This window comes from Oryza sativa, chromosome 1, assembly GCF_034140825.1.
Source record: "Oryza sativa Japonica Group chromosome 1, ASM3414082v1".
NCBI classification, from domain to species: domain Eukaryota; kingdom Viridiplantae; phylum Streptophyta; class Magnoliopsida; order Poales; family Poaceae; genus Oryza; species Oryza sativa.
The window spans coordinates 27,640,137-27,663,326 of NC_089035.1; the positions used below are offsets into that span (position 1 = coordinate 27,640,137).

Below are 23,190 nucleotides of genomic sequence, written 5' to 3' on the forward strand. Positions count from 1 at the left end.
AGGCCGGCCACCACCACCACCGGGGGCAAACAAGCTGGCAAAGCAGCCACGACGACGAGGATATGATGCATGGCGTGGCATGCATTGCATGCATGCGCAAGCGTCCGTTGTTCGGTGGGCAGCTCTCTGATGAATCCCGAAAGCCTGGCGCTGCATCTGCATCTGCACTGCATGCATCCACTGCATCGTGCCCCTTTTATCTCTCTCGCGACGACGCGATGGATCGAATGCCATTTATTTACTACACGTACCATGTGATCGTCTGATCGATCGAGCTATAGCTAGCTGTGACTCTGTGTGATTCGGATCGATCGATCGATCAACGACCACGCAACGTACGTACGCTGCCGTCGCTGCACCCTTAGACCACACCAGCTTTGACTGCAGTATATCCGGACCGATCCACCGATCGATGGATATGGATGGATCACACCACGAGATGTTACAGCACGATGCTACTACTGCTGCTACGTTACGTACTCACTCTCATCAGATCGGCCCTAAAAAGCGAGCTCATTCCTCGGTCCAAAAGCAGCCTACAACTGGGCTACCGCTATCTCCACAAGCAGCACGTTTGGGCACATGATTAGCAGTAGGCCAAGCCGATCGAAGCGCTGCGAGCTTCCAAACGCAAAGGGAGTCGAAGACGAAGAAAAAGGGCAAAGGAGCCGTAGCGAAAGAAGCAGGGCCGGGGTCGACGAATCGAAGAAGAAGGGAGGAAAAAAATAAAACAAAAGAGAAGGGAGGGAAACCAAATCAAAAGAATCAAAAGGGAAAGGGATGCCAGGAGAAGAGGAGACTAGGGGGCTGTTTGGTTTCCAGGGACATATTCTAAGTCCCTGTCACATCGGATATTTGACACTAATTTCGAGTATTAAATATACACTAATTACAAAACTTATTCCATAAGCTTGGACTAATTCACGAGACGAATCTTTTGAGTCTAATTACGTCATGATTTTGGCAATGTGATGCTACAGTAAACTTTTGATAATTATGGATTAATTAGGCTTAAAAAAATCTTATCGTTGATTAGCTCTCATTTATGAAATTAATTTTTTTATTAGTCTATGTTTAATACTCTAAATTAGTGTCAAATATTTGATGTGACATGGGCTAAAAAGTTTTAGCTCAACAGTGGTAGGAGTGGAGGAACACAGGAAAAGACGGGGAGGGGAGGGGAGGGGAGGGGAGGGGAGGGGGGGGCGCGACGTCGTGATGATAATCGGGCTCGCCATGATGGCTCCCCCAAGTTCCATAAAGTCCCCCGTCGAATCGAATCCGATCATCGGTCCAAGGAACAGTCGCGGTCAGGCATAGAAGATCCCGCCTTTTGGCACCAACCTCCACGCGCGCTTAACCCAGGATGGCAATGGCAATGGCCAACGCCACGGGGATCCGATACGGCGCGCCGCGACTGTATGCCTGATCATTTCTCCTGCGAGTGGTGGTGGTGGTACATGTCACTGCCCATCGGACGAGGAGTCTGAGGGGGAGAGAGAGCCAGATCACCAGAGAGGCTTTTCTTTTCTTTTCTTTTCTTCTCTGTATTCCTTTTCCTTTGTTGATGTTTATAAGCTGCGTAATTCCCCCTGCCAAGTCAAAGGAGGCAGCGATGCCAGAGAAAGCGAAAGGCTGTGGAGCCCATCATTCCGTATGCTGCTGCCCAACGGCCAAAGCGCCGACACGACCTTAACCAAAGCATGGCTCCTGTTTCCTTCTCGTCTCTATCTATTGCGAGCCCAACCATTCCCTGTATTACTGTAATTATATCCACGAAATCTCCACATATGCAGCAGACGAAAACTCGCCTGCGTGCTCACTGCACAGAGTATCTAAACCATTCCCTTGATCTGGTGTGTGTGCAGTGGATTAGCAGCTGAATAAACGTTTGTTTAATTAGCAGCTTAATGCTCAGCTTGGCAGGGGTTTGTACGCCTTGTGCTCCGTGTGATCTGTCGCCGCATGACGGAAGTGTTAAAATAAGACGGGAGAAAAAACAAGGGGAGGAGCACGAGCACCAAACAGTATACGGCTGCGAGTACTAGCGTTGTGTTGTGTGTTTGGTGCGATGGCTGGGGCAGGCAATCCGGCCGAGGAGATCGTCGTTCAAAAAGTTGCTCCCGACACGGCCAGAGTTAAGCCTAGAGATTGGTGTCCTTTGGTTGGGTTTGGGATATGCACTACTGTATCTGGGATGCATGAAGCCTAGCTAGCTCGGCCTCACTCATATAGTACTCCTCTCTTTGCCCTTTGATTAGAGAGGATGGTGAGGCTATATCGCCATCTTTTGGAAAGCGATAGGCACCCCTGAGTTCGTCCCGTTTCTCTAGGTTTGAACCATTCGTTGCTGGATCTCTTAACTCTCGAAAGCCGGGGAGGCTCATCACACAAAGACACTACAACGAGACGGTCGTTAGGGCATGTACTCAGTGGCCTTAACTAGGAAGTCTAGTGCAAGCCCCTAGCTGGCGCATGTACTCCTATCACAGATTGCTGTTCCATGCAAGTTGTGTGTATATTTTTTTTTTCTTTTGAGATGAAAAATGAGCGTATTTGTTTTGCATTTTATCAGTTCACTACACTTTGCTTCACAACAAGAGGCACATGAAAAAGTTTGCGGTTGCAGCCGAGCAGGGCTAGAGTTACGTACGTTGTCGGCAAGCTAGCACCCCGGCCCATGGCATCCTTTGAGGAGCTTTTGTCGCCGTCACCGAGTTTAGCGGGGCCGGCGACGTGACCCATCCGGTGGTCCAGCTGCACCCCCGCCGCACACCATATCATCTCAGTTTTGAGCCCGTCTCTCCCGGCGGGGGACCCTGCCCCAGCTGCTTCCTGTGTGACCGCCGCTGCGTCGACATTGACCGCCGACGTCCTCGGCTCTCCCGCAGCTCGCTCGCGTGCTTTTTACATTGCGCGCGCTTGCAACGAACAGCCGCCGAAGAGATATTTAACTTTTTACCATTCCTAATGTTTTACAAGTGATAATTAAGTATTTATTATTGGACTCACATGCCATGAATATCGTGAATCCTCTGCGTCGGGCGCCCGTGCCGTGCCGCGTCACGCCTCCGCGCCCTCACCACGTGTGCCCATTGCAATAGCCGCCCGGATATAACAGAAACACCGGATCCGTTTCATTATTTGTTCCACCAACGATGTTTCAGCTAGTGTACTCGTGATGTTTCGCTATGTATGGATCAAATGTTGCGGTGGATTTTGCTACTGTTTAATAATTTCATCTTGATAGACACGTGGTTTGTTGATGTACATAGGGTGCATACGTTGAATCAAATTATTTCATCTAGCAATCTGACCATGTTTCACTTTTTTTTAAGAATTAAAACATTCTTTCGCTATTTGTTAAAACATTGTTTTTATATAGGGTGAAACAACGACTGATTTTTTAAAAATCGTTGTTTCATACGTTATAGCAAAATGTTTCATGAGGTGATTTGGTTGTGTTTCAGCGTTTTAAAAGATTGAAATATTTTCGATCTACTTGGTAAAACAACGTCCGATTTTTGAAAAAAAAATCGGACGCCTGATTTGTAGGCGCATTCAATAAATATATGAGGACTCCCTGTGTCATACATTGCGACGTTTCTTAATTGTGGTAAATAGTTAAAGGAAATCCCCCACAAAACACAGTGTTGCCACTGTGTCAATGGGCCAAGCTCGGAAGGCTATCGGTTGGGCCTACCGAAGCAGGACGGCCCGTGAAGGTATATGGGCCGTTGGGAGAAATAAGCCCATCAGGCCTTGGGCGCTCGGTGGTTGGGCGGCTCAAAAGTCGTCCCGGCAAGGGCGAATCCGCCGCAGGTGAAGGGGCGCACCGCCACCGCCACCGCCACCGCCACCGCCGGTCGCCCGCGGCCTCGTCGCGCTTGAACCAGGGGAGGCGATGGTGAGTAGCCGCGGCGGCGGCGGCGGCGGCTGGCCACTCGGGGGGCGCGTGGGCAAGCTTCCCGCCGCCTCACGGAGAGGCGATCGGAGGGCAACGCCGCGAACCGGCAAAACTAGGTCAGTGCTATGGCTACTGGGTTCGCATTCTACATCTCGCATTTACTACATGTTATTTTAATTCATTACTGCGTGTAGAGAGATAAGGGTGTGGTAAATTAATTTGGCGATTGCTATATGCTTTGTGTGTTACTTCTTCCATACAGTTCCGCAGTTGAAGTTGAACACTGAAATCATAATTAGGGCCAGATTTGATGCAATTCTGATCCTATGTATTACGATTTACGATCGGAATGGTTTACCAAACACTTCTGAGGAAATATTTCGGATATGAGTCGATTCCTATTGGGTGTTGCTGGGTCTCAAATCTCAAGAATGTAGATGGATCGGTACTATCAATGTTTGTTTCATAGAAAAAAAAACCCTTAAAATCAGTTAAGCATGCTAGTTTATTTTATTCCTAGGCGCTAGCTGTTCCTGGTTACTGTCGTACCAGGATCAGAAGGTTTGGTACAGTGGTCTGTGGCTATTACTAGGCTTAAAATCAATTAAACAGGTCGGATGGTATCTTTTGGGGTGTAGAACTGTCTAAATGGTATATACTTCTGGCCTTTTAGTTTATTTGCTTTTTTTTTCATATTCTTGAAAATGACTTGTGTATTTCTTCATTTCAACCTGTGTGAAGCTAGCAAGATGCTACTTTCTTCCTGATAATAGCTCAAATACTTGATCCACTTTCAGAGTAGCTGGCAGTGTAATACATAATGTTTCATTATACTCCGGTTGATAACTAGCTACTTCAAGAGGTGAGAACTCTGTGAGCACTGAGCAAATTAACGTCATATCTACATTGCATTTACATCTTGGTTGGAACTTGGAAGGGACATTGAAGCATTCATAGTTCAAATGTAGACATCACAAATTCAAAATTCTGAAACCAGTTGGTCCAATGAGGAAGTGAGATTCTAGCAAGCACAACTTTATAATCACTAGCACACAAGTACAGAAGTCTTACATCACTGATGTTTACTACATAATTTAGCTGGAATGTTTAACAACCACACACAATGCCAAATGCAGGCTAGTTTCTGCAAGATCGACACTGATTTGCTTTACAACCTAGAGTATGTACAAACAAGTCTTTTCTTCTTTTATTTATAACCAAGCGACCACAATCTTCTTAGGCAATAACAATATCAATATACTTCCTTGATTCCTTCAGTAACTTAGCCACAGCTAGCAAGGAATATAATTTATATTGGAATTTTTTTCCTGTTGTCTGGAACCTCAGATGCTTCCACCCCTGGAAAATAAATTGGAAAGATGAACTGTGAGTTTATCTTAGCAGTGATAAAAAATAGATATATTTCAGGGCGCCATAATGTTGCATTTGAATAGGAGATATTCAGACGCCGTTTTATCTTAATTTGCTTTCTATGTAGGCGTTCTAGGTGTGGTTTATTGGGTCTCAGAGATTACTTATCTATCTATAAAATATATTTTGAGAAGAATGGTGTATGCATAGCTCCCTCTTCTAGGGTTACAATGGTTGTGCTCCCTTCCGAGAGAGCATAGAATAACTTTGAATAAATTGCCTTTTCCTATAGACACATCACACTTGTGCCTCTTAAAAAGAAGGCAATCACCTTTTAATTTGCCAGATGAACTGACATGAAAAAGAGATGTTTAAAGCACCTGTCGGCTGCTAGTCTGGAACTGAATTAAGCACAACTGCTCAAGGGGTAAGACTGCAAGATTCAAACTTTCTTTTGTTTGGTAGCAGAGAGATTATTCTTCTGGTGCTAGATCCCACGTGAATAATTGTAACTAGGGGACAAACCATCAGTACATAAATTAGGGCTAACTCCTGTGCCTACCAGCCTATGTGCAAACCAATAATCACAAAATGGTGCATCGTGCATACCACTGCATGCAAATTATGTGTGCATGATGGCTTGTCACAGGCTCAAGTTATGAGCTCTTGGTTTTGCCAGATTTATCTGTTACAGTACAGTGCAGATACTCTGATGTTGCACTGCATCTGAAAAGTATAACTGCAAATGAAACGACAACTGACTACCCTAGCAGTGTTCAAGTTCAATCATCTAGGGCATGATTATCATGGCTGACATCTAATGATCCCTGCATATGTGTTCGTGTGAGATGTGACAGTAGCTATCAGCTTACAAGCTAGCCTGCAACTGAAGATTGTTTTGCTAAGCAGCCGATTCTGAACTTATCAGAACACGTGAGATGACTAGCTTTGAAGAGTCATAGCAAGGTAGCAACACGTGTTTATTACTAGACGCGAGAGGATTGAATTAGGTTGAATATTTCCCAGCTGGTTACCTATCAGTTCCATGCTCCCTGTGTATTGTACTTGGGGAACGGGACTCTTCTTGCCTCTATCAGCTTGAGGTCGTCCTCGAGGATCTCATAGTGGCGGCGCACCTCATCGGCTGTCTTGGTGCCTCCCATGGCGCGAGACACCTTGTGAAAGAGGTCAGGCGCGCCCTCGCCGTAGTAGGCAAGAGCCTCCTCGAACAGCTTGTTCTCCTTTTTGCTCCACTCTGAGTCCATGTTGACACTGTTGCTGTTGCGGGAGGAGCTGCTTGACCTAGAAGACATCCTTGGATTGGACTACTGTCTTTCTTTGGAAGTGAACTGGCTAGCTAGCTAGTGTGCAGCTAGACTGAAGTTTTTTTCTCTTCAGAAGAGATTTCTGCTGTTTTGATATGATATCTGTTCTGCTTGGGTGGCAGCTATTTATAGGCCATTGGGGCGCCGGCTGTACTCGTGTTCATGAGGGTGCGGTTGTGTGAGCAGTGAGCTGTAGCTCATATGGAAAATATAACAGTGTACACACTTTTTGGCTTGCAGATTGGGAGGCGAGTGAGATTCTGATGCTCTCTGTTGAGGACCCACAAGAAGGGAAGGGTATATATCGTATCTCTGCCGATTCCGAGATATAAGTGCTTTCTTTCAAATGTAGATTCTGATGGTGCACAGTGTCAATATCTCAAATATATGCCTAGCTTCCGTCTAAAAAAATACATGCCTAGCGAATAAAAATGTCAAATGCACCATGCTGTATGTACCATTATTGAGATCCTTCCATTAATTGTTGAGTGATCACAGCGTACGTTAACCATTCTGTAGGGTACGGAACCTAGAATAGGTGATAAATAAGAGTGTAGTGGTAGACTGGTGGTGAGTGGTAGCCTAATACGTAATTAGTTATTGGAAAAGACTGAAAATTATATCCTTGTAAAAGAAGTAGTTCTCCTGAGGTTTAGTTTCATTTAACTAAGCTCCACCGCCCCTTTTTGTTTTGTTAAAATTTGTTTATTGTTGATATATAATGTCATTACATTGTAACCACACAGAACATGATGATAAGATTGGGAGTGTCACGATATTAAGGTATCAGATCTACCATGACAAATCCAGCAATTATTTTATCTTTTGAAGTCACAAGGTATATATGGTGGTGCCCATTAGCTACACTGTTACAGGGTTCCCAGTAGGCAGTAGTGGCCTAGTGGGTGATAACTAGCTGGATGCTTGGATGTATGCTCTAATTTTCATATAGCTAGCTAACATTATAGTACTGATGGACATCCAACAAATAACTGCAGAAGATGTCTATGCGATAGAGTGGTAAAATCAGCTGGTTAACTCATGGATATATGCAAAGCTAGTGGTGTTAATAGAGATGCTTCATGCCTGCACCCTCTTCCTGCATAGGAGGGAGACAATTTGTTGGACCTGCATGCATGTGCGCCACTAGGCATCATGAATCATATTTTGTGTGGTGCTAGAAATGCCATGCATGCAATTATCATCTGGGTTCAGCATGCATGATGTTTCTCATTCTGGGTTTCTGGGGATATGCTTCCCAAGGACGGAGGTTCATGCACCTATATCAGGACACTGTGCTAGTATTGGTGGTGAGAGAGTTACATAAATACTTCTCTTTGTTAGTCATTCTACTAGTTTTTATCTCATAGATGCACTGCTAATTTAAGTTACTCATTTTAGATTTCTAGTTACTGACCTGTATGTCCTAAAGGACTTAAACAAGCAGCCTTCTTACTAAATGAGTGGTTTAATATGCATAAGTTCTTACTATCATATGATTTCTGGTATTTACTGTTATATAATTGTGAAGAAATCTGTAATTGACCTTTCATGCAGTATATCAATGTGGGCATTTAATTGGTGTAGTGTAGGCATCACAGTCGCGGCTACTGTGCTGCTGTGTACTGCCGGATATTTGAGAAAATGCAGTTTGCAATTCTATTTTTAAGGTTATTATTTAATGCTGGCAACCTTTTTTCACAGATGCAGGTGGATAGCAGCTAAATATGCTGGAGAAGATGACATGATTTTTTTTAGAACAATGAGCAGATGACATGAATTGAGTACTTACAAAAATAAAAACTGATGTAAATGAAGGCTTAAAACAACTTAGCTAGTCTTGAAATATGTAGTAGCAGGGAAACAATCTACAGGAAATTTTGCCATGGCCTCCTCGAGTTCAATCTATCTGGGCTGCACCAACGAGATTGGTAGAATATGTGCCAAAGCATGGGTTGAACAAGGTTTGGAGCCCTTTCTGGACCAAAGAATAAGTATCTCCGGTTGGCTGGCAGGACCTCGGAAGATGGAATTGGATTTTGTTCTTTGGTCCTTACTGCTCATTGTACGTTTGGGCCTTTGAATCTCAGGATAAAAATTGTAGACCACATAGTGCTTGTTCTACAAGGCTGTGCAGTTTGTCCTCTTGTTAGCTGTTACTCTGCATTTGTAGCCTGCCTTGCAGTGAGAGGTTCTGTCTACGTACTGGTCCTGAAAACTGAAAATATGTTTTGCCCCTCGGTGCTGCCTTATGACAATAGGACCATTGCTTTGAGGGACACACTTGGTTCAAGGTCTAACAGATAACTTAAAAGTGATATACTGTAATTACTAGCAACATTGTGCAATTGCATGTAACTATGTAAGTTACCACAGAAGTTGATGCCAGCATTGGCGCCCTGTGCATTATTATTGTCCAGCAATGAACACTAAAGGAAATCTTGCTGACTCACGTGAGAAAGAGAATTTACATTGTAGGGAGGGGACAACAGAGGTCCTTCGTATAAGGGAAGCCAAATGGGAGTTGCATGTACTCCTGCGAAGGGTATAATACAAGTTGTTTACTTCAAATTCTACAAAAGCATGTGGAGAATAATTGCCGTGTATCTGCATCGGTTATTTGTGGAAGAAACCGGATTCAGATGATTAGGACTGTTGAGTGTGAGTGTGTACTCTGCCTACCAGATTCAAGCCATAGATTTTGGCTCTAACTTTCACCAATTTCAAAAGAAATGCAGAGATGTACATTTTAATAGGTAGGTGTATATACTCCCACTGGATATAAATATTTGACATTCAAGGGTATGACTAAAATGTTTAAAACTCTAGTCATCAATTTTATATTTAACAATTATGAGTATTCAAAAATACACATACCATTTATTTAACTAAACATTTAAGAATTTATTTTTTTAATAATAGAAATTGTTCATATCTATGGCCTCTGTCAACAGACATAGGGGCAATGAGTCTACAAGAATAAATAAAAGGACTTTTATGGAACAAATCCTCATATCCTTCCTGATAATATCTAACTGAAATGGAGTACCAAATAGAAAACACATAAATTTTGTAACGATATTGAGAAGTTCTTGATGATCAAAATTTCAAAACTTCAATAAAATACTATCCTAAACATCATGTATTTATGACCAAGTAGAAGACACGTGTACCTAATATGTACTATGTGTTGGCGATTCCCCGTCCCCAAATGCAACCTACACTTTGACAAAGACAAATTCAGACTAGTAAAATACCCGTGGGACCATCCAACAAAAAAACGAATGGATCTCACCATCTCCAACTCCCATGTCCTTGGAAGAGGGAATTTAGCTTTTGCCATGAAGTGATGCTTTTTCTTTATCCATGGTCCTGTGTCCTGTCCATCCTGTGCATGATCTCGCTCCTAGGTTCAGTACGCGAGGCCCATGGAATTACGAGAGATTTTCCAGCGCCCATGGAAGATTTTACTCCGTCTCCAAAGCTCCAAAAGCAGCATGGTCTCTACTCTACAGGGAGATGAGAATGAGATGACGACGTGGAGGCCTTCGTGTCCAGCTGATTGTCTCGTGAAACTGGTGCAACTTGGTGTTCTCGTGATGGCGTGGCGCATGCAGTTGTGCCTTCGCTTGTATGAGGGGCCGGGGACCTCGAGCCACCGGTGCGGGAGATCTCTGGTGGAATATAATCTGCACAAAGCGCATCGCCTTCTCCCAAAGATACATGATTCCCTGCGATATTTGCAATGCCTTTTCCTGCTCGAATCCTTTATCCTTGTTAGTGAAATTCATTTTTGCCAAACAATTTTCAGCTAGCAAACAGCAGGTTTCTTAGTTTCGATCTGTTGAGATAAGGCTGGTAAACTGTAGTAAAAACTGAATTGAGGAAAAAAAATAGTTTATAGGTAAAAGTTTTTTTCCTAAACAAGATTTGTGGGTAAAATATTTATATATTAGCGGTTTGAAAGCCAAGGCTAGAAAAATAAACTACATTAAAAAAACTCTAAATTTAAGTTTTAAAATTCAAATTTTGGTTGCAGTAAGACAACAAGCAGAATAAGCGGTTGGTATTGTGGTTGCTGCTTACTAAGGGTTTGTTCAGTTAATTCCAAATAATCTGACTGGAGAGGATTTAGAGGAATAAACATAACTATAGAAACAGTTTTCGTAGACAAGCCCCCCTCCAGCCTTGAGGTGGGCCATGCCGGCGTTCGCCTGTGATAATGTTGGTCCGGGAGAAGGACAAGACCCATATGCAAAAATCAAATTTTATATAAGGGCCTCTTAACATGCCCGCTTACAAAAATAAACAAAATTTCACAAGCGACGGTTAAGAGACACGTTTGGCCAGCTACCCAGTCTCTTCTTTTATTTTATGTCCTCTCTTAGAAAAACTCTTTCTCACCCCACTCCTCACTCCACACTACTCCCCTCTCCTCCCTCTACTGATTGTCGCCAGGAGCGACGAAAGCGGCCATGACGATGGCGGTGGAAGCAACCACAACGACACTGAAGGGGCAGCGATGGGAGAGGCCACGACGACACTGGAGGAGCAGCACGGTCTTGAGGTAGCGTCTGTAGCCCTGCGGTGGGCGTATCCAGCCCTCGATGGCCGGATCCAACGCTGGCGGCGAAGGGGTTGGGAGGGCCGGTGGTGGAGGAGCTTGATATGGCGTAGCGGGGACGGGGCAACGATTATGTGGCTCCATGACGGCGGGGTCGGCCTTGGGAGCACCGAGGCCTCGGCGACAACAACGGACTGCGGGCTTGTGGCGGGGCCTCGGCAACAATGGCAGACTGCAGTGACAATGATGATGGCTAGGACGGATGGGAGCTAGGGTTTTATGGCCACCTGTTTGGGAAAATACCGATTTTCGCAGACACCTCGAGGTATGCGGGTCACGCAGCTATTTGCAAAAATATGTTTTGACTGTTCGTAAAGATCATTTAAGTAGTAGTTAATTGAGCACCTAAATTTTTTTGGGAGATATTAACGGAACAAAGAATGAGGATAAATAGTTTTCTATCATGTTGCAAATATTGTGGAAATATGATCTTCCAGCGTTAACGAATTATTAGCATTCCCGCGGATGAGCTTGTGGCTCAGTGGTAAATCTGCCTAACGGTGGCTAGCCTACCACCCACGTTCGATCCTGGGATCGACCGGGTGTCGCACGGGGTTTTAACCCCTTTTCCCTTGGATTAGCATAGTCCAATCTTAGTTAATTAGGTATAGGGTACACACACGTGAGTGCGTTCAATGGGACTATGTGTTTCCCGCACATAGGAGGCTTTAGGTCCTCAAAGCCTATAGATACATGTGTTGGACGCACACGCGTGCGTGTGGGATGTTGTGCTTGACTGTGGAGTGTATTCGGCCGGTCACAGTGCGGTGAGCTGGACCGGTGCTACGCCCCTCCACGTTGGATTCGTGTGAACATGGAGCGAGAGCTCGCGTCCAACCAGAGCGCCTCGCCCCCAAGCTGAGGCACGCGGTTCCTTCTCTTGCAAACCCACGCGCGGCAAGGAATCGCGCAGTGTGGAGCGCGTGCCCCAGACACAACGTGACCTCGCCAGCGAAACCCAAGCGTGATCCCCGATACGCCCTCCAGATCCACTCCCGCCATAGCAAAATCTCCTCTTCCTGCCTCCGACTCTCGTCCGCAAAATCAAGAACACAGATCGCAGCGGCGACGTTACAAGAAGAATCACACAAGAGTCACACAAAATCACAAAAGAAAAATCAAGAGACACAAAATCACACAAGAAAAATCAAGAACACAGAAATCCAAGGCGAGGTTGAGCGGCCGTTCTTGAGCCGCCGCGGCGGTGGAGCGGCAAAGTTGTCGGTGACGACGTTCTCCATGGGGTCTCTCCCTCGGCGAGGTCGTCGCGGTGGAGGAGGCGCGTCCATGGTCGACGGCGGCGGATCCATGGCTGACGGCGGAGGATCTCGCGCGTCCATGGCCGACGACGACGACCCCGAGAGCGGAGAAAGTCTAGACGACGACCCCACGGCGAAGACGACAGGTGGAGGGAGATGGGATTTGGCGCGAGGTGGACGTCGGCCACCCTGCGTGCCCGTTGTCGTTGGCCACCCCGCGCGCCCGTCGCCGTCGTCCACCTCGCGCGGCACTCGCCACCGCGCCCCGTGCGCCGCTCGCCAGAGAGAGAGAGAGTGTGTCACGCCCAGAAATTTAGCCCAAATTTCCAGACTATTTTGTGTATTAAATCCCTGTCCAGGACCAGCCAGGGTACACAAAACGACAAGTAATATACAGTTCCAAACGTAAATAAAGCGTAAAATACTTACAAAAGAGGCACTTAGTCCTCGCACCGAAACGAAAACAGCAGCAGCGGAAAAAGGCGATCCTAGCGGGGCTTCAGCTCCACTCCACAGGCAAAACTCAACTGGGGTCTGAGCCTTGGTCCTCTAACTTCGTCTTCAGCTCAGAAGCACTACACTTCTGAAAAGGGGGAATAATAGCAAGGCTGAGTACAACCACCGTACTCAGCAAGCCACACCAACGATGCAGACGTGCAAGGGGATACAAGGATGGTTTGTGGCTATTTGCATAAAGGCGGTTGTAAAACATTTTATTGAGCAAAACAGTAAAACTGTTGAGTAATTAAAGTAACATTAAATCTCCACTGATCAACGCTACACCACGTTGAACAGGCCCAACCAACCCACCTGGACTACAGTGTATTAGGTCGATTTATTAAGTGTGAGACTAATCACGGTGAATCTGGTCGACCGCCCATAACCGCGGGCACGGCTATTCGAATAGTTTTACTCTGATCAGAGGTGTACAACTGTACCCACAAGACACAGCCCCACGACACGTTCCCGTGCGCCGACATGCCACCACGACATACCGGAAAGAGGCCGTGACAGGACCCTTCGCATAACCCTCTCTAACCGATCGCACCACACCTTAGGGTTCGCCCCCGTCTCCAGCAGGCAACGGGCAGCCCCCCTTTCGTGCCGCGGTGAATCCAGAAGCCGATCAACCGGACACCCCGGCCGACCCAACTCCATCACGCCCACCCTCGCCTGGGTACGTCGGCTAGAGAAAAGCTACACTACAAGCCCAGCCGTTGCCCACGCTGGCTTGTGGTAAGTACGATAAGTTCTTCCAGGGCATCCCGCGAACCGGTCCTTAACTGCCATGGGTGCGACCAGCAAAACCATGCACCCACAGCCCACCATTCAGTCGCATTTTAGTTGGATAATTACGACCATGAAGCATGGCCAGGTGTCTCGAGCACGCAGCTCACTCTGATACTAAAAAGGTCTAATACTGCAATTATCCCATCAACTGAGCTAGTGGTAATTAAGCATGGCTAAGCATATAGTTCTAGCTAGGTCACATAAGTAACATGAGCTAGTCGATTCATTACCCAAGGTTGACAAAGAACAGATATCAAGTAAACATGACACAAGCGAGCAGATAGGTAATACCCTGACCCCATGTAATTAGCAAAATATGCATATTTATTTGCAAACAGTAAAACATTTGTAAATTAGGATCAACATGCTCAAGGGGAATGTGTGACTTGCCTTGCTTCTTCACTTTGATCTTCCGAACTCTTTTCCTCGCGACCGCGGACTTCCGAAACGACGGATTCTACACGCTGGCACGCAAAACGAGGAAAAACTCTAATAAAAACCAAGGAAACAGTACATAAAAACTAAACAAACATGTAGAGCTCAATTTTAGATGAATTTTGCAAGTTGAATGGCTCAATTCGGAGTTCGAATGAATTAGATATGGATTTTAGAAGTTTTGAGCCATTTTAATGGATTTCTATAATTAAACTCGATTTATTGCGCAATTATTAAATCAATTATGACGTCATCCGACGGGGGAGAGGTGGCGCCGGCAAGCGGGCCCCACCTGTCGGTGACTCACGGGTGGCGGGCGCACCGTGGACCGAGTCCACGCACGCGCTGGTCCGCGGGCGCACCACGTGGCAGACACGTGGCGGCCACGACGGACGGCTAGCGGAGGTGGCGCCGACGTGGCGCCACAGAGGCACCGACGCGGGCGGCACGGGAAGGCCACGTGGACGGCCCAGATCGCCCCGAAGGAGGATCGGGCGGCCACGGGCGAGCTGGAGCCGGCTCACCGGTCGGCCGGCCGGGAGCGACGGCGCACGGCCCGATGGTCGCCGGCGACGACCACCGGCGCGACGGCACGCGCGGGAGGCGGCGAAAAGAGGGAAAAGGGAGAGGAGACGGAGGGGGTCCTCACCGAGGAGCGCCGGCGACGGGACGACCATGGGGAGGCGACCGGCGGCGGAAAGGATGGCGGCGGCCGGCACGGGAGGCGACGGGAACGGCGTTCCGACGACGCCCGACCATGGCGGAGCCGCGGCCGAGGGCCGGCAAGACTTGGGGAAATTATTGGAGTGGTTAGGGAGGGAAATAGGCGACCGGAGCGGCGAGAATACCACGCCGGAGAGGAGAGGAATGGTGGGGCTCACCGGCGACCGAGAGATACCACGTTCCGGTGGGTTTCCGGCGATGAACAACGGTGACCGAGGTGCGGCACGGCGCTGCGAGGCGAGAGGTGAAGACGGAGCGACGCGGCGGCGGCTAAGGCGACGGTGGCACACGGCTGGAGGCGGCGTATGGTGGAGGTGGCTCGGGATGCACGGTGGAAGGGTGGTTGCGGTGGTGGAATGGGGAAACGGAGCGGAGGCCGGGGTAGATCTTGGCACGGCGTTGCCGACGGCGCAAGCGGCGAGGTGCGGCGACGACTAACGCGGCGGCAGCGGCCGGCTGAAGGCGGTGTGTGGCGGTAGTGGCTCGGCCTCGCGATGGGAAGGTGGTTCCGGCGGTGGAGGAGGGAGATGGAGTGGATGCCGGGGTGCGGCGAGGCGCTGTGATGCTATAGGTGGCGGCGGCGCAGCGCGGCAGCGACGGGAGCGGCGGTGGCGGGCGGCTGGAGATCGCCGGCGAGCGGCGGCGAAGGGGATCGGCGTGGAGAGCTCGGTAGAGGGCGGGGGGACTCGGGAAAACGGGGAAAAAGGAAGAGGAGTCCACGGGGATTGATTTTATAGCTCAAGTGGGCGAGGAGAGGGCCGGGGAGCGGCGGATTTCGAGGGGAAGTGGGGCGGCGTCGTGGGGGAGAGAGAGACGCGGGAGGCGGCGACGTGGCCGGATTTTGCGGGGAGAGTGGGGGGGGACGGCGCGGAAGTGGGCGGCGAGGTCCCACGGACAAACGCGCGCGCGCGGGGTGGAGGAGGTGGGCGGAAACGGCGGCGACGTTGGACGGCTCGGGCGGCCATGGCGGTTGCTGGCCCGGGCTGGAGGTTGGGGGTGACCCCGACAGGTGGGGCCCACCTGTCGGCGGCTCGGGGAGAGGAGGGAGGATGAGGGAGGCGAAGCGGACTTGCGCGAAGGAGGGGGCAAGCCGGGCCGACGGCCCAAAGAGAAGGGAGGAGGGGAAAAGGAGGGCGGCCGGGCCCGAGAGGATGGAGAGGGAGAAGATCTTGGGCCGAAAGCGGCCCAAAGATAAAGAGGGGAAATTTTATTTGTTTTCTTTTTATTTTAATTGATGCAATGATCTTTGTGCTATTAAAACTATTTCTCGAGCTCCGAAAATTCACGGAAAATTCCGGAGAGTACATTAGGGCACAAAGAATATTACAAAATATTCCCGGCCAATGATTTTTAAGGGAAAATTTTAATTCTCCCATTATTTCACTTGATTAAATTGCTTAACTTTTTATTCAATTTCTAGGAAATGCATTATTAAATGATTTTTAATCCCGAACGAAAATCGGGGCGTTACAGAGAGAGAGAGAGAGAGAGAGAGAGGAGATAAAGTAGGGCGGCGGTGCTGGTAGAGGCGTGGCTTCCCGTCGGCGTCGCGGCGAGGGAGGAGAAGGAGGCAAGGTAGCGCCAGTAGTACTCGAGGAGAGGAGGCGAGGGCTGTGTTCAGGAAAGTGGAGGCGATAAAGTAGTATTCAATGCCTCGATTCTTTTTCGTGGGGTCCACCAGCTGTGGGCTTGGTATCCTGACTATGGATGCTTGCATTGTGGGATGAGTGTCTTTGGGTCAAGTTTTAAGGCTAAGGATATGGGTCCCATAGCTTGCATTGTGAATGGCCTTATGCATCCTTAGCTGTACCCTCTCTTAAAAAAAAAAGAATTATTAGCCGTCCCGTGCCGCAATTTTGCCGGGTACGTAGACTCTGAACTTCTAAATCCTGGTGAAGCATCATCACTGGTGGTCGGTGTCTTGACTAGCACGCACACAGCCACTGCATATGCACCTAAACATGCAGTCCACATCCACCGGGATCCCAAATCCGCAAAAGTAGAAGCTCAGATTCCAAGCACCAACTTGCATCGCAGGGATTGGAATCAAGGTGGTCTCCTGCTCTCTCCATCAGCTCTCAGCCGGGATTCAGAATATTTACCGCCAGCCCTCGCCGAAAAGGCGCCACCATCCTCATGTTTGGATTCTCTTCGGCTCATATATACCCACTCTAACCTATCTATCTGCTACGTATCTATCTCATAATATCAGAGCTAAGCCGTGACATTACCGAGTACTCCTTCCAGATTGATACTCCATTTTGATCACCATTTTAGACAAGAACACAATCTCAAAAAGTAATTTTGATCACCATTTTTTTATTATTATCAACAAATATATAATTTGATTGGAGTACTTTTAAGACTAATATATACATATATTCTCTATATTTTCAAGATAAATATTTTAGAAATTATTTATAATAAAAGATTTTAAAAATTAACGTTATTCAGTATTATTGATCTGGAGGCGGTATATCTTGTCTCTCCGATGACCGATGGATCATGGATCGACGCAGCAAACCAGCCAGGCAGCGTGCCAACTGATTGATGATACTGAAAGGAGATCGATCGATTGGTGGAGCAATCGTGTGGCGTGTCGTGTGATCGCCTGATCGATCGAGCGGCAGCGTGGACTGGACCGGCCGGGAACATTGTTCCAAGGCCACAGGGCACCAGATTCCAGCCTCTCTCTCTTTTCTTTTCCCCTTTCTTTCTAGCAGACGACGGACGTACCTGTCGACCGTGAATGGCACCAAATTAAAAGTTCGTGGATATCCTGTTGCTGGCTCGTCAGCTTAGATATGCAGAAGCTAGCCGGGGATACTTTTTGATCATCTTCGTTTAAAAAAAACGGCTTAGCTGCAGCAGTCGCCACTGCATCAGATCGGCAAGAGGCAGTGTGGCCGCCGTGGTCACCAGCTCAGCGACACATTTGCTGAGAGACCTGGAAGAAGCCACGTCGGGGACGAAGGTGAGGAGCGAGAGCTTTTGCGGCCTAGTGGTTACCGGCGGCCGATTGGCGTAGTGATGGGCGGAATGCTTAGATTGCTACTCCTACTGCTGCTTTTGAAGCTGGACCCCCGGCTATATATGCTAGTTGATGCCTGCCTGAAGGTCGGCTGATCGATACTGCCTGCAGGTCAGAATCGTTTTCGGGGTGAAAAGTTAGCCGCGCGCATGGTGACGAATCAAATTGAAGAAATGCGCCACTAGTTGCTCTATTTGGCATGCACGAACAATTGCAACACATCAGAGCTCCGGGTTATCTTTGCTTACTAGGAGAGCTCCAGATCTTTTTTCCTTGAATAAACAGCTTACAGATTTTTTTTTGTTAATTGGATCCATGCATTGCAAATTCGCTGGTTTGAAAAAAATGCCATTACTATTCATGATATTGGGTGCATGTCACTTAAACTTTGTAAAATTTGAACCGTGCCATTCCCGTCAAGATTTCCGCCCGAGCATGCATTTGATGGTACATTTCCGTTGGTGCCTCCGTTTCTTCTCCAGCTCCAGCGCATACAGTAGTAAGCGACAAATCTTCAGCGGCGCTCGGGCTCGTAGACAGTGGCGCGGAGGGGACTTGTCGACGGCGGCTTGTGGGCTTGAGAAGCAGGGGCGGCAATTCGTGGGCTTCTCCTCCTGCCCACACCAACGCCGATACTTGTGCCCAACTCCGGCGAGCGAGGCAGAGGAGGCATGCGGCGGCGATGTAAATCCAACAATGGTGGCGAGCTTAGCACCCGGTGAAGAGAGGTGGAGCTGGAAGGGAGCGGCAGCCGCAGCCACCAAATCCGACAAGCCTGACATCGCGTCACCGGTGGTGTTGGAGGGGAGTGCAAGTGTCGCCGCCGCCGCCACGGGCTGGGAAGGAGGAGGTGACGTGGAGGGTGGAGCTGCGGGAAGGAGTCGTGCTCGACGTCGGCGCCAGCGCCGATGACCGGCACTGGATCCTGACGCCCGCGCAGCCAAGAAAAGAAAAGGGAAGGGAGGGAGAAGGAGATGACACAGAGGATGGAGCTACAGGAGGGAGTCGTGCTCGGCGGCGGCATCAGCTTCTCCACCGGCCCCGACGACATGCGCTTGATCTTGACGCTCGCGGCAGCCGGGAAGCGCTATCTCCGAGCTCACCGTGTCACCGTCCTCGACCTCACCGATGCCTGCTCGTGGCGCCCAATAATGTGCTCGTCACCGCCACCACCAGCTGCGCCTCATCGTTGCCGGACCCTTAGACCACCTGGCCCTCGCCAACGACCTCCTCGTTGTCGCCATCTTGTGCTTGGCAGCGGTATCGCCCGGTGCTCGTTTCCTGTTAAAGATGGTAGAGGTACTAACAGAAATGGTGACGGAGTGGCATAGTTTAAATTTTATAAAGTTTCAGTGGTATATACCTAATATCATGAATGTGGTATTTTTTTCGAACCAACAAATTTGCAGTGGCATATGGGTCCAATTAGCAAAGAGAAAAAAAAGAGAAACTTGTCCTCCCAGCCAGATCAGCGAATGCGGCCTGCGAGGCGGCCTGTTTCTGGGCTGGATGGAATTCTGGTTCGGGCTTTCGGCCGTGCAACGTCGGCTCGTATTTTTCCTTCAGGCGCTTGGGCACTCCGGTTGGGCGATGGCAATTACTACCGTCTGTCATTTTTCAGGCGCTTGATTCTTCAGCTTGGCGTTCGGAAACAGTCGTCTGTTATTTTTCCTGTGTTTTCTTCCAGTGGTGATTTTGCATTTAGGGTGAATATTGGCATTTGATGTTTTATAGTGATCTGCGCCTTTTAAAGAAGAGTAAATTTCCTGTGTACCCTGAAAACTTACTCAATCCCTTTCGTAACCCTGAAATTTACCTGATCCCTTTTATACCCCCTAAAATTTCAATTTGATCACTTCCATGTCCCTACCGTTATATTTTTCATCATTTCACTATTACATTTGGTTGCAAATGTCTTTTTTTTTTTTGCACTTGATGCTTTAGGTTTGAATATAAGCTTAAAAAACGATTGAAATTTTTGTTTGCGTGCACAGATTGAAAAAACGATTCAAAGACGATTGAAAATTTTGAATGAGACTAAATAACTAGTGTAGGAGCGAAAGGGCATGTAGCCTGCTACTGAGGTCTTAGGTTCGACTCCCCATGGGAGCGAATTTTTCAGGATTTAACGGCGTTGTGCTTTCAGTCGTAGGCGACGTACCCGTCGACAGCGAGGCGCCTGTGGTGACTTCGTCAATCTCTCCAGAATTTGCCGACCCAGTCTTCGAAGATGCTCATAGGGGTAGGGTTTGCGTGCGCGTGCATTGTGAGTGTCAACGTTGTACTGTGTAATTCTAAAAAAAAAACTAGTGTAGGAAATTTTGACATAAATTTTGGAAATAAAACAAATGAAATAATTAAAATTTTTATTTGATATTTTAATAGGACAATGGATTTTTTTTATCGGGAGCATTCATAAAAATTATTGTGAAAATTTGTAGTCCTATCTTTGTATGAATGCTCCTCATTTTTATGACTTTTTTAAAAAAAAACTAAATACATGATTTTTTATTTTATTACCTATTTTTTAAGATAAATAATGCATCGCACAACAAACTCATAACTATAATAGTCTCATGCGAGAAGCTTTTATATTTTTAATAATGTAATTCAAAAATTTCTATATTCATCCAAAGGGTAGAATGATCATTTTTATATAAATTAGACGGTCAGCTAACGGTCAACTGACGGGAGAGGTATGAAAGTGATCAAAATCGAAATTTAAGGTATACAAGAAAGTAAGTAAAATTTATAAGTATAGAAAGAATTAGCTAAAATTTTAGAGTATACAATGGATTTTCTCTTCAAAGAAAGAACTGTACTGCGGACTACTTTGTGCGCATTTTAAATCCTACAGTAGGCACATAATGATGGTAGGCGTGATTTGCTCCCCAAAAGCAGTCAACCCCGTAGATGGTGCCGGAGACGCGCTTTCTTGCGCCAAGTGAACTTGTTCCGTGCAATCAGGTGCACTGCTACTCTACTAAAATGATCAGGTTTGACACCATGATCTGGCTGGGGCCTAATAAAGTTTTACATTCTGCCCATGGTCCGATCACTGCAGAGCAGATCACCGGATTCTTAATTTTCCCCATCCTTTGTTACGGGCGTCGTCTGATCAGTGTGTGATCAATTAATGCCAGTAACAGGGGACTCTGATAGTGATCAGCCGGTGCCGACGAGATGCAAACAGGCGCGCGACAGCGTGCGCCGCGCAAAAGGGAAGGGAACGACGTGAAAAAGAAGAAAGCGAGGTACCGGCGGCAAATGGCTTGCTTGCTTGCTTGCTTGCTGCCCACGCGCCCGCGATAAGACGGGACTCTGACCGCGGAGGTGAGAGAGATGAGGGCGTGTCGGTGGAGGGGAGGGGCGCGGATCGATCGATCGATCACACTGCACGGCCGCCCACCGCTCAGACTCGGCGCGCAAGCACGTACTCCACTAGGACTAATTTGGGGGTGCGTACAGGGGCGCGCCATGTGGGTAGGTGCCTCCTTGCCCGGCCCCAAACGGGCGTAACTTACCTCGGTAACGTCTCGTCTGTCGTTTTCGTCCACTAACAATGGATTAGCGAAAAAAAAAAAACAAATGGGTTAGGCTGTGATGAGGGTGACCGGAAACGGCCGGACTTTGTCGGTGTCGAAGACAACGTATACTTGACAATGGAGATTCCCGTTTATCTGCAATTCCGCACTCGATCGGTCAGCAGGCGTTTGATTGGAAAAAAAAAAAGAGAGAAGAAGATAGTATTCTGAGTCGTGAATTATCACCGTACCACCCATATGTACCCTACTCGTGAGTCGTGAGCCTAATGCTCGCGCGCCTACGTGAGCTTGAGCGCGCATTATTACGTCGTGCGTAGAGCGGCGCACGTCGCGCGGGGGGGGGGGGGGGGGGGGCGGCACGGCCCACGGGGAAATGAATAATACGCCGGTGAGAGCGATCGGTCGCCTCGCCGACCGCGACCCGCACGTACGGTTAGGGTACCGTGCGAGGTAGGCCGGCACGTCGATCCGATCCACCGGTGCATTTGCCCGTCCCCCTTGCGGATTCCCGTGTATAGTCCCAGTCCCCGCCCCATGTGCCTCCACATGCGCGCGCGCACGGTGGCTGGCCGGTGCCCCGGCCGGCCCGGTGGGATACTCGGATTCACTCGCTCTGCTTTGTCTGCAAGTACACGCCACCTGTCCACCCCTAGCTACCAGTGCTCTACAGTTAAGAGCATTGGCAGCAACGGGTTTTAGACAAGGGAATCCACATGCTTCCCTGAGAGGCAAGGAACAACAACAAACTACCCCCTTCACATGAATGGAAGCTTACGGAGAAGCAAAGCCAATAATGCGTTTACTACATGGGGAAGGAGTAGATCATTAGAGGGGGCGCATATCGTCGCATCACAGGCGAAAATTCCATCTCTTTTGTTTTATATACTTTACTGGAGTAAGTTATAACCAGTGGAAGTCTTGGAAGAGTTTGACAAATCAGTTTATTGGCAAACTGAACCACGCGATTGGGTAGGCATTGACTAATTAACCGGCCGCTCGACATAGTTGGTATACCTACCAGTACTGGCATGGATCAGCTGTACGTAGGTCATAAGCCTACCCCAATGCAATCCATAGCTGAACTTGTACCAATGTAAAACCTGTGCATATGTAATCAGCCATTCTCAAACCAAATGAAAATTAATTAAGAACAAGCTATATATTTATCGATGTATTTTCTTCTAAAATATTATTATGAATTTTCTTCTAAAAAAATATTATGAATTTTCTTTAAATTAGATATAAATATAGTATAATCACATTGTAACCAGCATATAAGTATAGTATAACTTATATAAAACTTTTAAGAATCATTCGATAGTATGCTATTTCCGCAAAGTGAAGGTCGTAGAGGACCAAATCATCTTACCCGTGTGTGCTGTGGTTTTTTTTTCTTTCCCACATGTGTGAATCTTAAAATAAATCTAACGGTTTAAAATTATATGAAAGTAATATGCAAATTTATTAGGGCAAGGCCAATGCTTATGGTTCCATCAACCATATATATGGGACCCGCTATAAGTAAGCATTAGCTATGTTCATATCCACAATGGTTGTGCCTATGGGAGAAAATAAGCTGGGTCCCAATGGGTCCCACCGAAGGATAAAAAAATCACTTCTTATCCTCCTGTGAAACTCTTTGCACAATGAAAATTTCCCAAAAGTACTAGCGTGAACAGT

The 23,190-nt window shown here is 47.7% G+C and overlaps 1 protein-coding gene and 1 long non-coding RNA gene across 2 annotated transcripts; one reads left to right on the plus strand and one right to left on the minus strand.

Annotated features, from left to right (window-relative positions):
* The first annotated feature begins 3,775 nt into the window (after nt 1-3,775).
* LOC107280768 (uncharacterized) lies at nt 3,776-8,992 on the plus strand. The gene is made up of 3 exons (XR_001545424.3): nt 3,776-4,023; nt 6,844-6,900; nt 8,308-8,992. It is a non-coding gene; the product is annotated as an uncharacterized lncRNA (long non-coding RNA).
* Nucleotides 5,091-6,714, minus strand: LOC107278186 (protein RADIALIS-like 3). The gene is made up of 2 exons (XM_066308592.1): nt 6,313-6,714; nt 5,091-5,266 (listed from the first exon to the last, which is right to left on the minus strand). Exon 1 carries the CDS (start codon nt 6,589-6,591, stop codon nt 6,316-6,318), a length of 276 nt encoding a protein of 91 aa, XP_066164689.1. The 5' UTR covers nt 6,592-6,714; the 3' UTR covers nt 5,091-5,266; nt 6,313-6,315.
* Nucleotides 8,993-23,190: the final 14,198 nt, after the last annotated feature.